Raw genomic sequence first — 16183 nt, 5'->3', positions numbered from 1 at the left:
AGGTATGTATTTATGCTGTGTTGAGTTAAATCAACACGTGGATTGTTGAATTTTTAGTTTACTGAATAGTCCTTTATTTTTGAGAATTTAAAACCTTTAAATGAAGCATTTCCTGGCTAGGATAATCTGTCAGTGTATGTATTATTAAGTGAATCAGTTTGGCAGAGTGATGGAGGAAAGGCCTGTCAGAGAAGGGCTTCCTGGAGGAGAAGGAGGATCTGATGTGATTCTTAAAACACACGTAGGAGTTAGCCAGCTCAAGGCAAGCCCATGTCTCCGGGTCCAGCGGCTGCAGCGGTGGCCCGCTCTGTGTGGACTCCCGTCCACTTCACACATTTGCCGTATGACAGCACCCAGCCTCACGCCTGCACCTCAGACCTCTTGCCTTCTGTTTGGGGACTTCCTTGTTAACGTTGAGACATGGGAAGTTGTGGAAGCCCACTTGGTGCCCACACTCGCACAGCCGAAAGTGCAGGGTCTTCAACCTGAGCTGAGAAGTGATGGGTAATTTTTCTACATTTCTCTCCCAGGTGAATGAACCTGAGGTGCACTTTAAATGACCTCACGGAGGGTCGTTGGAGTGAGGTCGAGCAGTCAGATGCACTCCATGGGTCGCATCCTCACGTGGCTCTCTCTCCTTCCTTAGTTTACCCCCACCCTTCATCCCTCACTCCTGCCCCACCGACTTGCCCCCCTTAATGAAGGAGGAATACAGAAGCCTTTGCTTTTCAGACTGTGCTTTCTGGAGAACGCCTTGTTCCTCTACGTTCTATTTCCCATTCCGTCAACGACATAAATCCATTCCCTTCTTTGTTATCTATGAAAAGGGTAAGGTGCTTAGGAGCCAGCCACACAAGTACTTTCCTCCTTTCCCTGAAGGAGATTTTAACTCCTGCAAAGACTTGGAGGCTCGGGACATTTTCAGAAAGCCATTCAACCACACATTTCAATTTAGATCTCATTGATCCCATGTTAGCATGTAGAGAGAAAGTTATTAAAGTCTGTGGTTGAGTGGTTCCTGCCCTTGCCTCTGTCACGGAGGAGCTTGTCATCAGCATGGGGGAGACAGGTCAGGAGGGGGAGGGGCCGATGTCAGGCACCCCGGGGTCCTAAGGGAGCTGGAGACATTTCTCTTGAGTCAAGTTGATCTTAGGAGAGTGATCCCCCTTCCCCACCTCAGATCCACAAAAAACTTTCCCTCAGAGATTCAGCAGAGGAAAGCAACACAAAAGTCTCGTCTTGACTCTAGAGCTGCCACTTTAAATGACACTCAGAGGAAATCCTATTACCTATTGGCCAATCTTGCTTTTGCCTTTTTTTTTTTTTAATACAAGAACATGACATGAAAGAAATTTAAGAAAAAGGATAAAAGATAGCCACAGTCTCCCCTCACTTAATACAGGGCCAGGCACTTGCTGGCAGCAGATGGGATAGGTGACCTTCATGGTGTTGCCTGGGTCTAGGAGTCTGGATCTTGGCTGTGACTGTACTTCTCTTCTCTGTCCTGCTGGGGCTGGTGACAGCCCATTACCTTTCCAAGCCCTACTCTCAGTCCCCAGCTGAGCCCCAGTGTTGCCAGTCTCCCTTGTGTTTTGAGTGGACTGGATCCTGGAATGGTCTAAACCAGAGGGTGATTCCCTCATTAATCCTAAAAAGGCAACCTTATGGGTCTGGGAGCAACTTCTTGCCATAGGGGGAACGTGAATGTTTTTGATACAGTAACGAAATATGTGAGCTTAGGTTTCACTTTTCTTCCGTAACTGTAGAAAGTCAAGTGTAAAGAAGAAAATCATCAGCAATAATTGTCATATCTCATAATTGTCAGAAATATCATAATAATCATTCTTCCTACTTGAATATATTTCCCTCTGTATATACATATAAAATGTTTTCTGCTTACCATGTGATTGCCCGAGTACCCATACTGCCTCATTAGCATGAAGCCGGGTCTCTTCCTCTTGAATTCTGTCCTATCGGAACAACCCCCCACCCCCACCAACCACCACTTTTTGTTGAAAAGCTTCAAGAACTTCCTTGGATAGAGTGGTTTAATCCTGCTTGCAGATGCCAGGCGTCAGTAGCACCAAAACTGTGACATTCCTCTGTCACTCAATGCGTGACAGTCTTGTTTTCGAACACCAGCCAATTCTGTGCTCTGGGACAGAAGACTCGGGTGCTCTTGAAAGTGTTGTGGAGGTGATTCACATGTTAGCTTCAAGTTCACAGTCATGGGTTTTCAAAGCATGAAACAGCTGAGGAATACCACAGTTGGAGAATCTATGGTCTCCCACCAAACCCTCAAGGCCTTTGTGTTGAGTCTGGACCAAATCTCAACTAGCCCCTTCCCTCAAGGTAATTTTATATCGTGCCCTTTGTCAGCTTCTGCCAATACTGGGGCTTGCTTGGGATCACACCATGATTCTCCTAACAAATGCCCCTAACTTGAATTTCAATAAGCAAGGTGGGGCATCACAGTTCCTTCTCACCCAGAGGAGTTTGGACACTTTATGAATATGATCTTTGTGTCTGCACAGCCCTCTGGTCTTACAGGGGTGGGGGAGCCTTCATTAAGCTCTGCAGAGGATAGAGAGCAGTTACACCCTTGCTTTAGGACCATGGAGGGTCACCACCCTGTGTTTCTATTATTAAAAGGACCTAAGGACCTCTCAAGCAGTGACACATTGACAAATGTTAAACCACTGGACCTCTGAAAAAAAATTTTTTTTGCCAATTTTTTTGTTTGCCAGTTTGTGTGATGTAAATACTCTTAGGATAGTCAATTTCAACCTACTCAGTGATGCCACTGGCCTTGGAGCTGAGACCAGACGCCCACCATCAACTCCCTCTGCCCTTGGGAGTGCAGCTACCTCCAGGACTCCACTGCTTCCAGTGACCAGCAAGACAAACGTCTGCTCTGAGGACACCTTTTGTTTCTGCTACAAGAGAACTGCTGGAGGCATTTTCCAAGTAAGTAAATAAATAAAGTACACTTTATTATATACTTAAAAACGGGGACTAAACCAGACAGTATAATCTCTAAACATGATGAAAATAAAGCTCCAGATACCCAGGTTTTCTGTACTTATCAAATCCCTTAAAGAATCAGGTTTATTTTTTGTGTCTTTAGTTACTAGGTTAAAACACGTCATGCCCACACTTAAAGCACCTCCTTGCTAACCAGCGCCGTGACCTCTGTCCTGTCTCCCTCCCTTTGTCCTTCTCTCCTTCCTTCCCACCTTCCGTTGCAACTGCTGGGGAAAACGGGACATTGAGAAGCCAAGTCAGCTGTGTAGGCAGCTCTGGACTCCATCCCTAGACCGTGAAGACTCAGGATTCATATGTTGTTTAAAGCTGTGTGATATTTCAATGAAGGGCCAGAGATTGTAATCAGTATCCAGTGACATCAGTTTCCTTTAGGGATCTCAACTTGTAAATTATGATATACATTTGTTTTAATATCAAACTTGAGAGTTTTGCCTCAAAAGAGTATCTAGGGATTGGAAAAACAAACAAACAAACAAACAAACAGAGAAATGTCAAGTTATACTATAATCAGCAGCTCCCCACTTTTCAGTGGTTATTTTGAAAAATGACCATTAGTGCTAAGCTACAGTCTGCCCCCCACCCCCAGACGCCTAGCCCCTGTCACAGAGAGCGCCCCCTTCTGGGGTAGCTTCCTCCCATCACGTTTCTTTTGTCTTCTGGGGATTTTTTTGCCTATGGCCTTCAACATGTGTGCTGGTGAGATATAATTTAGTCAAAATAGGGGACGGCTGGTAGGTTCTGTGTTTTTATTCAACATATTTTTATTCTGAGCTTACAATGTGCCAGGCACTGTATTAAGTGCTGAGATTTATCAGTGAACAAAAGAGACAAAAATTCCCATGCTCGTGGAGTTTACATCCTAGGGAAGAAGGGCAGACGATGAATGAGTGAGTGAGTGAATGAATGAGGGACTGAATGAATGAGGGAGGGAGTGAATGAGTGAATGAATGTGGCACAAACAAGGATCAATGGCCTGCGGGGACAGCATTCACGAGGAAGCAGAGGTGTCCTGAGTCTCACAGAAAGGCTCTGAAACTCCGATATCCTGCCACAGACTCCGGAAGGGCACAGTCTGGGTTTCCAGAGATGTCAGAGCAGCGCTCAGCTTTGATGTCACCTCCTGCCTTGCCCCTCAAGACTCCCAACTTGGAGGTCCGGGAGCATGGCCAGTCTCCCGGGCCCAAGGTCCCTTAGAAAAAGCAGCTGACCTCCCTTCCTCTCCCCGACCAAGTCTCCTATCTCCCATTAAGGCAGCGTACACAGGTGTCAGTGGAACAAAGAGGGGAAGAGCCCCAGACAAAATCAGAAGCCCCAGCTTCTAGCCGTGGCCTTGCAATTTAATCACCATAAGACTTCGAACAGCTTGCTTACCTTCTCTGAAGCTCTTTCCTCACCTGGAAAACACCTACTAAATCCAACTTCAATCCACACCAATAGCTGCTACAACACTATTTAAATGCAATTTTTAAAAGATTATTTTGATTATGACCTAAAACATCAAGTGACGGAGGTGGGTCAGTCTAGAAATTTGTCATGTGTTTCTCTCTCTTGCTATGTAAACAGCAATTCCAGTACAATATTAGACACTGAAGCTATTCCCAAGTGGGGATTTAAATCAAATATCAAAGAAGCATGTGTGATAGCTGGTGGTGGGAGGGTGAGACTTCTGCCTGTGAACCTCTTCTGTGGTAGCAGAGGGCTCTTGGGGTTTGACCGAGGAGAAAGGTCACAGCGGGTGCTGCCTTGTGCCAGGTTGCTGAAAGGAATGAGAGGTTCCCAGGATGCTGTAGGGCTCAGGGGAAGAGGGGGTTGGGCGGGTGACAGAATGTTCAGGTTCAGGAGGGAGCACTGGGGGAAAGACTGCTTCAGTCAATGTGGATAGTGGCCTTGTATAAGTCTGAACCTCCCTGCCATCTTGCATTAAATTCTGTTTTCTGGGGGCGCCTGGCTGACTCAGTCAGTGAGACATGTGATTCTCGATCTCGGGGTTGTGAGTTTGAGCCCCATGCTTGGTGTAGAGATTACTTAAAAAAAAAAAAAAAGATAAAATCTTTTTTTTTTTTTTAAAGATTTTACTTATTTATTTGACACTCAGAGATCACAAGTAGACAGAGAGGCAGGCAGAGAGAGAGGAGGAAGCAGGCTCCCCACTGAGCAGAGAGCACGATGCGGGCTTGATCCCAGGACCCTGGGATCATGACCTGAGCCGAAGGCAGAGGCTTTAACCCACTGAGCCACTCAGGCACCCCAAAATAAGATAAAATCTTAAATAATTCTGCCCTATGGAATTTTTTTGAAGATTTTATTTATTTGAGAGAGAGGGAAACAGAACACAAGAAGGGGTAGAGGGGTGGTGGGGGAGGGAGATGCAGACTCCTTGAGGAGCAGGGAGCCCGATATGGGACTCGATCCCAGGACCCTGAGATCATGATCTGAGCCGCCGAAGGCAGACCCAATCACGTGCCCCAAAAACAACTATTTTGAACACTAAAGTTTGAGTCATTTTTTTTCATTCCTTGTTTCACTACAGTCTGAAGGAGCCTAAAGTTGTTCATGGAATTCCTGTCTTCCTAATACTAGTAGTAGTTTGTGGGTTGTAGTTATTTCAAAATGAGAAAACTGAGGGGTGCCTGGGTGGCTCAGTGTGTTGAGCCTTTGCCTTCGGCTTGGGTCATGATCCAAGGGTCCTGGGATCGAGCCCCGAGTCAGGCTCTCTGCTCAGCGGGGAGCCTGCTTCCCCCTCCCTCTTTGCCTGCTTGTGATCTCTCTCTCTCTTTGTCAAATGGACAAATAAAATCTTTAAAAAAAAAATGAGAAAACTGAAGCTTGGGGCAGGAATACCGTTTCCTTCTGAAACAAAATGATAAGCCAGATTTAACACAAGGAGTCAGCTATTCTGACTGAACGGGTATCTGTTACAGCTTTATTATAAAATGTGTACAGTTACTAGGCTGTACTGTTTTCTGTCTTCTCTGGGAAGCTTGCCCCTTATCAGTCTGTCTTGAGGTACCCTGGAGGGTCCTTCTCCTCCCTCTTATTGTGGTCCTCCCTCCCTTCTTCCCCCCTCCCCACGCCCATCAGCATCACCCCTGCTTTGTTCTCTATCCTTTCTCATAAAAAATGGGAGCTGTTTGAGTAGATAACCAAAAGATACCTTTCCATCGACACCAAAGGACTGATTAAATCTATTTCTCTCAGGCCAAAAGATGACTCACAGGCAAGTTTGTGAAAAGACGCAGAGCAAAATGGAAGGGACTGGATTTTATGATTTTAAGAGTTGTTTGCTTAGTAACAGACTCTATGTAAACAAAACTGTCCAGAAGCTCTCTGATGATTTCTGGGGAGAAGAAGCTAGGAAAAAAACAACCCAGATGTGGCCTGTTGGTTGGAACGTACATTTCCTTGGTGGGTCCTGGAAAGGGGTACCACGCTGAGGGCAGAACAAGGAGATCCATCATACTTGACGTCCTGGGATTGGTTAAATTCTTGGATAACGATTTCATTTTTTTTCCATATGCTCGCAGCCTCAACCTGAGTGTGCAGGGCAAAGTGACCCAGACCATGATAAGGAGCAAAGTGTTTTCTGTGCTGTACCATTCCTGTTTCAAAATAGCAAATCTCATTCTGTGGACGAAATTTCAAATTGACTTTTCATTTTACATGCCGGTAGCTTCGGGCAGCTGTAACTAACTTTGAGCCGTGATTACAGCCTTGTGCAGGTAACAATGTTCTGCATTTTGATTAAATTTATTAAATTCGGGTTCTGGAGTCTCTTATGGATGATGTTATTCTGAACCAGATTTGGTTAGGAAGTGACTCTGTGTACACGTGCGCACACACCTCGTCGTGAGCTTGGCATTGCCTGCATGAACCGACGGCAGCTATGTCCAGTCACGGTGACGGTTGGGTTCACTTTGCCAGCTCATCTGCACACCTCTTCCCCCCACCCCCACCCTTGCCTCTGTGGTTTTAAATTGCTTAGTTAGTGCATCTGTCTTACTTTTAAGTAGCAGCCAGGCAGGTTGCTCACCTGCCACTTTTGTTTTGCCCATTAGGGCTCCCCTGTCTTTCTGCCTGGTCAAGTCTGATTAACTCCTACAGTGCGGTGAACTTGGGTGTCCCTGGGAGCCCCCGAGGGAGAGGAAGGGGCCAGCTGTCTCCCTCTTGTGGGGTTATAATCACATGCAAAAGAAAAGATAATTCAAGGTCAAAGGACTTAATTGGGTTGGAGAAGAGTCTGAGTTCAGGGTATGAAACAAATCAAATGCCAGTGTCTTTGTAGGGAGCTGTGTTGGTTATTTTGGGGGTGGGGGATGCTGAGGAAACCTTTACCACTTCCCAACCCCAGAAACAGTTACGCCTCTCAAAACATGCTGGTTAGAGGCAGAGATGTTTTGTCTCTGCAGACCTGTCAGACCCTAATTATTTTACTATGGTCCCTTTCACAGGAATGGTTTTGGTACCCCTTATAAATAGCTATTTTTTATAATGACCATAATGACATATAATTTATATTCCATAAAGTTTGCCTGTTTAAATGTTCTTTATTATATGTAGAGAGTATGTAACCATCACCATAATCTCATTTTAGAACACTTCTTCATCCCCCAAAAGGAACCTAGTACCCGTTAGCAGTCACTGCCGATCCCCACTCCCCACCTGCACACTTCTCCTCCTTCCCCTACCCCCTACCTTAGGCAACCATTAATCTACTTTATGCCTCTATAGATTTGACTGTTCTGGTCACTTTATATAAATGGAAGCATACAATAAGTGGTCTTTTGTGACTAACTTCTTTCCCTTAGCATAATCTTTTGAAATTCACCTATGTAATAGTCAACTATGATATAGTTGTCTGTTCGTTTTTATGGCTGAGTAATATCCCATTATAGCAATATATGATTTTTTGTTTATTCATTTATAAGGTGAAGGACCTTTGAGTTGTTTCTACTTTTTTGACTATTATAAATCATGCTGACATAAGTAGTTGTGTGCAAATTTTTTATGTGGACATATGTTTTTGTTTTTCTGGAGTTACATACCTGGAAATCGAATTGCTAGGTAATAGGGTAACTTTGTATTTAACATTTTGAGGAACTGCCAAACTGTTTTCTAATGTGGCTGCACTATTTTATATTTCTACCAGTAATGAGTGTTCTAACTTCTTAGTATACTCAGCAACACTTGTCTTTTTTATTATAACCATCCCAGTGACTGTAAAGTGGTATCTCATTACTCTAATAGCTAATAATGTTGAAAATCATTTTGTGTGCCTATTGAGTCATTTGTAGATCTTTTTTAGAAAAATGTCTATTCAAATCACTTGTGTGATTTGTGTTTAAAACTGGGCTGTCTTATTAGTGAATTATGCAAGTTCTTTATATATTCTGGATACAAGTCTCTTATCAGACACATGATTTGTAAATTTTGCCTTTCCATGATGGTTGTCCTTTGGAGTACAAAAGTTTTAATGAGAAAGTCCAATTTATCAATCTTGTCTTTTGTTGCTTATGTTTTTGGTATTGCATCTAAGATATCACTACCTAAAACAAAATCACAAGGATTTCTTCCTATGCTTTCTTCTAAAGTGGTATATTTTTAGCCTTTACACTTAAATCTATGGCCCACTTTGAGTTAAATTTTTGCATATTGTGTATGGTTGGGGTCCAAAAGCATTTATTGCATGTCGATAACAAGCTGTCCCAGTGTTTGTTGAAAAGACCATTCTTTCCCCCATTGAATTGTCTTGGCCTCTTTGTAAAAAATCAACTAACTATAAAATTTAGGGTTCATTTCTAGGTTCATAACTCCATTCCATTGATCTATATGACTATCCTCAAATATCTTCTTTGGAAAAATCTTTTTATTAACTATAACATATACAGAAAAGAGCCTAATTTTAAGTGCATATTTTTGAAAAAAATTTGCAAATGAATGCAACTGTGTAGCCAGCACCCAGACTTAGAAATAAAACATTATTACTTCCCCACTAAACTCCTTACTGCTTTTTAGTCACTGCCCCCCAAAGGTACATACTCTCCTGACCTTTATCACCACAGATCAGTTTTATCTGTTTTTGAACTATATATATAAATGGATCCTTATAGAACGGGCTATTTCCTGTTTGGTTTTTTTTTCCCCTTCATCATTATGTTCGTGAGCTCCATCAGTGTTTTTTCATGTACAAGTATTTCATTAGTAACTAATATGATTTTTGGATTTGTATTATATAATATTATTTAAGGATATATGCAATTCAAAAAACCAGTACTTTCTCTTTTTAAAAACGATGTATTTATTTATTTGAGAGAGAGAGAGAGTGAGCAAGTGAATGTTCATGCAGGTGGAGAGACAGAATCCCAAGTAGACTCCCTGTTGAACATGGAGCTCAAGGTCGGGCTCAGTCTTATGATCTTGAGATCATGACCTGAAATCAAGAGTCGGAGGCACAACTGACTGAGCCACTTGGGTGCCCCTACAAACCAATATTTTCCAAATGACAAATGCATGGGAAAGATCCACTTATGGTACAATATAAATGAATGGATTTTGATGTAACAGCATTTGAAGAATTCATTGATATGATTCCAGTTTCTACACTGTAACTAATGTTTAAAACATGACCACTTGTAGAGTTTTGGTGTAGTATCAAAGAAGAATAGCCACAAGCTGTTACATTTCTCCTTCCCTTTCCTGTTATATACCTATATAGAGATGATTTTCTTCATGCATTTTAATCTAAAAACATATCACAACAAATTAAATGCAGAGACAAATGTGAGAATATAACTATCTTCTATTAAGTTGGCCATTAAACAGATTTACAGAAATGTAAAATAATGACACCCTTTTCATTATTTTTTTTCTTTGGAAAATATAGTTGTTTTGCATAAAATACTGTCTTGGGTTAATATGTGATAAGTTTCACCACTGCTATCTTAAATGAATTAATATTTAAATAATTTTTAGCTTTTGTTTCTAATAGGACAAGTATTAATTGATACTACTCAGATAAACAGAAGCTCTTTGCGGGGGTCACTGATAATTTATAAAAGCATAGAAGTGTACTGAGACCAAAAAGCTTAAGAACCACTGGTCTAGGGGCAGCTAGGGGCAGCTCTTTGTGGCTATTCCTCAGCTGGGCATTTAACATATAAGCTTATAAATAAGCACGTCATTGTAAATCGTGGCAAATGGTATAAAGATTAGGATGCTAAGAGAAGTGAACTAGGGGAGCTATTGGAAGGAGGGTGACATCAGAGAAGGAACCTCTGAAGAAGTGGTTTCCAGCAGAGATCTGAAGAGCAAGATTGTTGTGGGCAGAGGGAACAGTAGAGGCAATGCCCCTGAAGTGGGGGTGAGTGTGGCTTAGGTGGAGTACGGTGATGAGAAGGAAAGTGGCATGAGATGAACCAGGAGCTGAATCCTACAGGCTCTTGTAGATTATGTTAAGATTTTGGTATTTTGTCCTCATTACATGAAAATGAATTCATAACATAGCAATATGAATTGTTATAATATGGTCAGATTCCAGTATTAGAAAGAGGACTGGTTGCTTTGTTGACAAAGGACCGGAAGGGGATAAGAGAGAAGTAAGGGGAACACTTGGGTGGCTATTGTAATAGTCCAGCAGAGAGCCAGGGGGTGCCCATGCCAGGAAGGGGGTGGTGCATGTGGGGCTGTTTTGAAGTTAACATTTATAGTTCTTGCTGCCCCCAATGGAGCAGGAGAGAAAGGAAGACTCCTAGGTTAGAATACTTCCACTCACCATGCTTAGAGATACCAGTTCCAAGTATCACAAAGATTGAATAACCCTTATATCAATTTTATAATTATTTACTGGGTTTTTGTGTGTGTAACTGAATCACCCACATTCACTTGGTAATTAGATTTGATCATGGGATTGAAAAAAGTCCCTCTCACAGCACCACCTTGTGGACAGTAGTGAGAAGTTTTCTCATCAGCTTCAGTAACAGAAAGAAGACACAAAGTTCTCCAAGAGTCTCACCAGTTGTCAGCCATTCTATGTCCTTCTGGGAAGGAGATTGGGTATGATTACATTCTACAGAATTAAAGTTGAACTGCTATCCTAAAAATAACTGTCCGGATTTATTCAGACTTGATCCCCTCTGGTTGACTTTAACATTAAGAGTCATTGCTGAAAATACCTTTTATTTAGGTATCACCAGCTGGCTGCCTCTTGTACCTGTCTGCTCCTTCTCTGCCTCTTTTCCAGGCTCATCACACCTGACTTGACTGCTGACGCTGGAATTCCTCAGGGCTCAGTTGGAGCCCCAGCCCTCTTCTTGTTTCCTACTCTTCTTTAGGCACATTTATTCCAGACCCTCATGCTCCTTCCCATCAAGACTCCCAGATGTAATTCTCTGATCCAAGCCTCTCCTCTGAGTGCCAGGTCCCCCTTTCTAGTCCCCTGTTCCTCCTCTTCATGTGAATGTTCCATCCAAGACTGAATCTGGGATTTCCTCCTTTCCACATCTGCCAATCTTTTAGTGATTCCAAATTCTCTGGAGGCCCAAACTTCCACCTGTTTTCAAATCAGAAACTTGGAAGTCATGCTTGAGTCCTCCCTCCCCCTACCCTTGAGTCCTCCCTCCCCAGCCAATCTCTTGGTCTTGTCTGTTTTACCGATAGGTAGCTCCCCAGGGGCCCACTTTGGTCTGCTTTTATTGCCACTTTTTTTTTTTCTGGCCATCTCTTCCCTGTACCACAGCTATAGTCTCCTAACTTGTCTCTACATCCCCTCCAGGCTCTCTATAGCCCATTCTCCACACCGAGGCATTTTTTTTCAAAATGCAAATCTTACCAGGTCACTTAAAACCTTCCAAGGTTGTCCTGTGGTCAGTCCTTCCCTCCCCCCACCACAAGCTGCTTCCCAGCCACTCTCCACCTTGCCCCCTGCACCTCAGCCCCACTGGCTTCTCTGGTCCCTAAGCACTGTCACTGCAGGGCTCTGCCCCTGCTCATCCCTCCATGACCCTCCTGGTTTTTCTACTTAGCTTCCTACCTCAGCTTAACCATCTGTTTGCAGAGAAACCTTTTCCTGGACTTCCAGGCCTTTATTCTAAGATACTATGCATCGGAAATCCCTTCCCTCTGACCACTTATCTCAGTTTTCAAGTTTATATTCATTAAAGTGGTGTTCCAATTAATGCCATCTCCTCAGAAGAGCTTAAGCTCTGTGAGAGAGGAGGGCCCAGGCTGACTGTCTCACCATATTTCTCCAGCACCCAGCGGAGCGCCTGGCACATAGGGAACGTTAGAAAAGTTCCCTGAGTGAATGAATGAACGGTTGTGTCTCCAAGGCCCTGAAAAGGCAATTACAACAGTCAACAGTGTGTGTTACTTATTTGTAAATAAAATCAGGTCCAGGTATGACTGCAGGTTGCACATAGCTGGTGAACCCAATGCCAAACCATGTCAGTGTGGGGGAAGGGACTCTCAGGCTGCCCGTCCCCGGCCAGCTCCCACCTTGTCTTGCCACTGTGGTGAACATGTACTCACAAAAGTCATTCGCGCGTCTTCTCTAGGAACAGACAATAATTTTGAGGGACATAGAGTCCTAGTCAGTACTGAGGAGAACAAACTATTTACCATCTCCTCAAGGACATTGTCCCACTATGGATACAGTTAGTTTACATAACTATTCAGAAAAATTACTCACTTCTGTATTCAAGCAAATAACTTTTTCCGGACTGATTAAGAAGCTGACAGGACATGGCGCACCTGGGTGGTGCAGTCCGTTAAGTTTGGTTTTGGCTCAGGCTGTGATCTCAGGGTTGTGAGATCCAGCCCTGCGCTGGGCTCCAAGCTCAGCAGGGTGTCTACTTGAGAGGCTCTCTCTCTCCCTCTGGCCCCCACCTTGTGCTCTTTCTCCCTCTCTCTCTAAAATAAATAAATATACCTAAAATTAAAAAGAAGAAGAAGAAGAAAAAAGAAGCAGCAGCTGAAAGGACAACTGAAGTCATTTTTCTCAAAACACAGAAAGTTCAAAGGTGATCTGATATCCCAGGACATTTTTAGCTCCTTTTAAATAACATGTTTCCACCTTTCAAAAAAAATTACTGGCTGCCCTGCTAATAAGACAAAATAAAAACTCATTTTCCAACATTGACATGAAAAGTGATTAATACCTTTATATATATCAAAATTATTATACCTTTAGATATAAAACATACGTTCTTAATCTTTCCTCTATTATTTTACTTATTTATAGATTTGTTCCAGGAGTAATTTAAGACAAGTTACAACACATAAAATATGGCAAAGGAACACAAATTATAAATAAATTAGAAATTCAAAGGAAAAATAGGATAGGGACCAAAAATAGACTCAGAAATGAGGCCAATTAAAAATGCCTTTTGTCAGGATGACAGACCAGTTGTCTACACAACAGTCATCTCAACCTTCTTCCTTCTGCAGAGCCCCGATTTTGTTCTGGTAACAAGTGTCCTGCTCTCAGCCCCAGGAAATGAATCACGATTGACCTAAGAGAGTCATGGATCCCTTGCTGGACCATTCTTGTTGGAAAAGCACGTCCTTATTGTTTGAGACATTTTGAATGAAATCTCTTAATCGTGGCTGGGAACGTCCTCCCTGAAGTACGTGCTGTTGTCTGTCATTGTCCCTACACTTACCAGCGGTCCACTCCAACAGGCACATTTGGTTAGAAATGACTCGGTATCCATAAAACAAAAACCAGGCCTGCACCTCAGGAAAAGCACCATATTGCTAAAACTAATACCAAATAAAACAAGGGTCCAGAAGGATCTGTGTATTTATCCAATGGCTTTCACATCCCTCATCAGAACATCAAAGTAATAAAGATACCGTAATCAGCAATCCAAGCCAACTTGGCTTTCTTTTTTGACATAGTTTATTATTCACCTTGAAGTTTCATTTTCTCCATGCTCCTTAAGTTAAAACATTATTCTTTGAGCCAAATGAAAATGCATTTCACAAATTAATTTGGGCAATGGGCTCGGAAAAGGTGTTCTTCGCAATCTAACCTTTGGCTTGTGAATACAGAGACCTAAGTCTGAGAGTTGGCAGATCAGTGGAGTGGGTTTGGAAAAAGATCTAAATGGTTTCCATGTACTTTTAAAAGAAAGAATAGGTGTCTTACTCTGTGTATTTCTTCAGAAAAAGTGTAGGCATTCAATAGGACTGGGAAACATTTACATTCTAAAAAGGATTGTTTCTCTTTAAACAATGACGTAAGAAGAGAATCTATTTTTATATATAATTTTATTTTACCTAGGAATAAAACTTCTTTCTCAGTTTATCTGTTTGTCTGTCTATGTATTTATATTCAGCTTATAAAGACAAGAAACAAACATAGCACTGGTAGAAGGAATGTCTCCTCCTATGTGCTCACCTTGACTTGAACCCATAAGCCAATGACTTTCGCTGCCACTCTACCAGGAATAGTCCCTGCCCCAAGCCCAAAGAAGCCCATTTACTATTTTAATGACCAGAACCTGCTAATGTGGACATGTGAAATGTAACCTTGGAAAAGAATGCTCTCCATACCGGGAAGTCTTTGAGAAGGCTTGAGTTCTTGCCATAACTAAAAATCTGATGATGCATCACTGATGACTTCATCCCCAAATGAAAGCTAGCTGCCTGCGTCCATCATCCTCAGGGAGAATCACACCAAGAAAAGACTGATCGAAAATAACAGTCAAGAAAGACACTTCTTTTGCTCTATTGAATAAAAGGAAGGGATACACTTTGCGGCCCCTGCTGGAAGGGCCTATGTTTCTTCAGCAGCACCGATAACAGCAGCAGAGGGCTTCGCAAAGACCAAAATAAAGGGGGGGGGGGGTGCAAAAAGAAAAAAGTGGAGTTTTTCACTGGGGTTCATGAATGAGGAATGTAGAAGTAAAGCATCTACCCCCATATGAGGCTTTGTGCCAAGCAACTCAACTTCAGAAATCGCTGCACATCCTGGCTCTCTCTTTAGAGGAAGGGAACGGTTCCATGCCAGTTGATGGTGGCTTCTCTCCACTTGGTTCTGATTGCCATCTCCACTGGAGAAAACCGTCTTCCTGGTACATGTTCATCTTCATGTTGGTTCCTTTCCCAGTGATGGGAGTGAGTATCTGAGTGAGGAACAGCCAGCATTTTTAAAAAAAAATATTTTATTTATTTGTTTGAGAGAGAGAGAGAGAGAGAGAGAATGAGCGAGAGAGAGCTGGGGGAGGGGCAGAGGGAGAGGGGGAAACAGGCTCCCCGCTGAGCAGGGAGCCTACCTGGGGCTTTATCTCAGGACCCTGGTATCAGAACCTGAGTCAAAGTCAGACACCTAACTGAGCCGCCCAGGCACTCCAAACGGCCAGCATTTAGGCCCTTGCCTGTATACACCATTCCAGAGGAAGCCAGGAAGGAAGAAAAACACGATGGGTGGGCAGGAATTGGGCTCAGTGAACTGTGTTCCTAGAATTGGTTAAGCAGAGGGGGATTCCAGTAGATGGTATATAGAAATGCCCTATACAGAACAAGTCTGTGGTAGGATGTGTATTTTTTGAAACATGAATATTGGTATATCATGTGATGCACATTCCAGCACCATGATGTGACACATAGAGCCAAGCGTAGGCTAAGGAAGTTATCAGGAAAGCCAGGAGGAAGGAGAGCTCATCACTTCTCAATGCATCTAAGAGTACATTTACATTTTTGTGTGAAGGGTGAGGTAGTTTAGTGAAGTGCTCAAGAACAGGGTTCAAGGGGCACCTGGGTGGCTCAGTGGGTTAAGCCGCTGCCTTCGGCTCAGGTCATGATCTCAGGGTCCTGGGATCGAATCCCGCATCGGGCTCTCTGCTCAGCAGGGATCCTGCTTCCTCCTCTCTCTCTCTGCCTACTTGTGATCTCTCTCTGTCAAATAAATAAATAAAATCTTAAAAAAAAAAAAAAAAAAGAACAGGGTTCAAGAACCAGCTTTGTCTTAGGGTACCTGGGTGGCGCAGTTGGTTAAGCATCTGCCTTCAGCTCAGGTCATGATCCTGGAGTCGTGGGATCAAACCCTGCATTGGGCTCCCTACTCAGGGGGCATCTGCTTTTACCTCTGCCCCTCATCTTGCTTGTGTTCTCTCTCTGTATCTTTCAAATAAATAAAATC

General features: G+C 43.0%; 1 protein-coding gene across 1 annotated transcript in view; it reads right to left on the bottom strand.

Moving 5' to 3' along the window:
• Positions 1-15024: 15024 nt before the first annotated feature.
• The window catches only part of MINDY4B (MINDY family member 4B), a 35652-nt gene continuing 34493 nt past the window's right edge, over positions 15025-16183 (bottom strand). The window contains exon 12 of the mRNA XM_059388348.1: positions 15025-15167. Within this exon, the coding sequence (XP_059244331.1) occupies positions 15025-15167 (143 nt within the window). The remainder of the gene's footprint in view (positions 15168-16183) is intronic.

This window comes from Mustela nigripes, chromosome 2 (genome assembly GCF_022355385.1).
Source record: "Mustela nigripes isolate SB6536 chromosome 2, MUSNIG.SB6536, whole genome shotgun sequence".
Taxonomy (NCBI): Eukaryota; Metazoa; Chordata; class Mammalia; order Carnivora; family Mustelidae; genus Mustela; species Mustela nigripes.
This window is presented reverse-complemented; position numbering and strand designations above follow the sequence as displayed.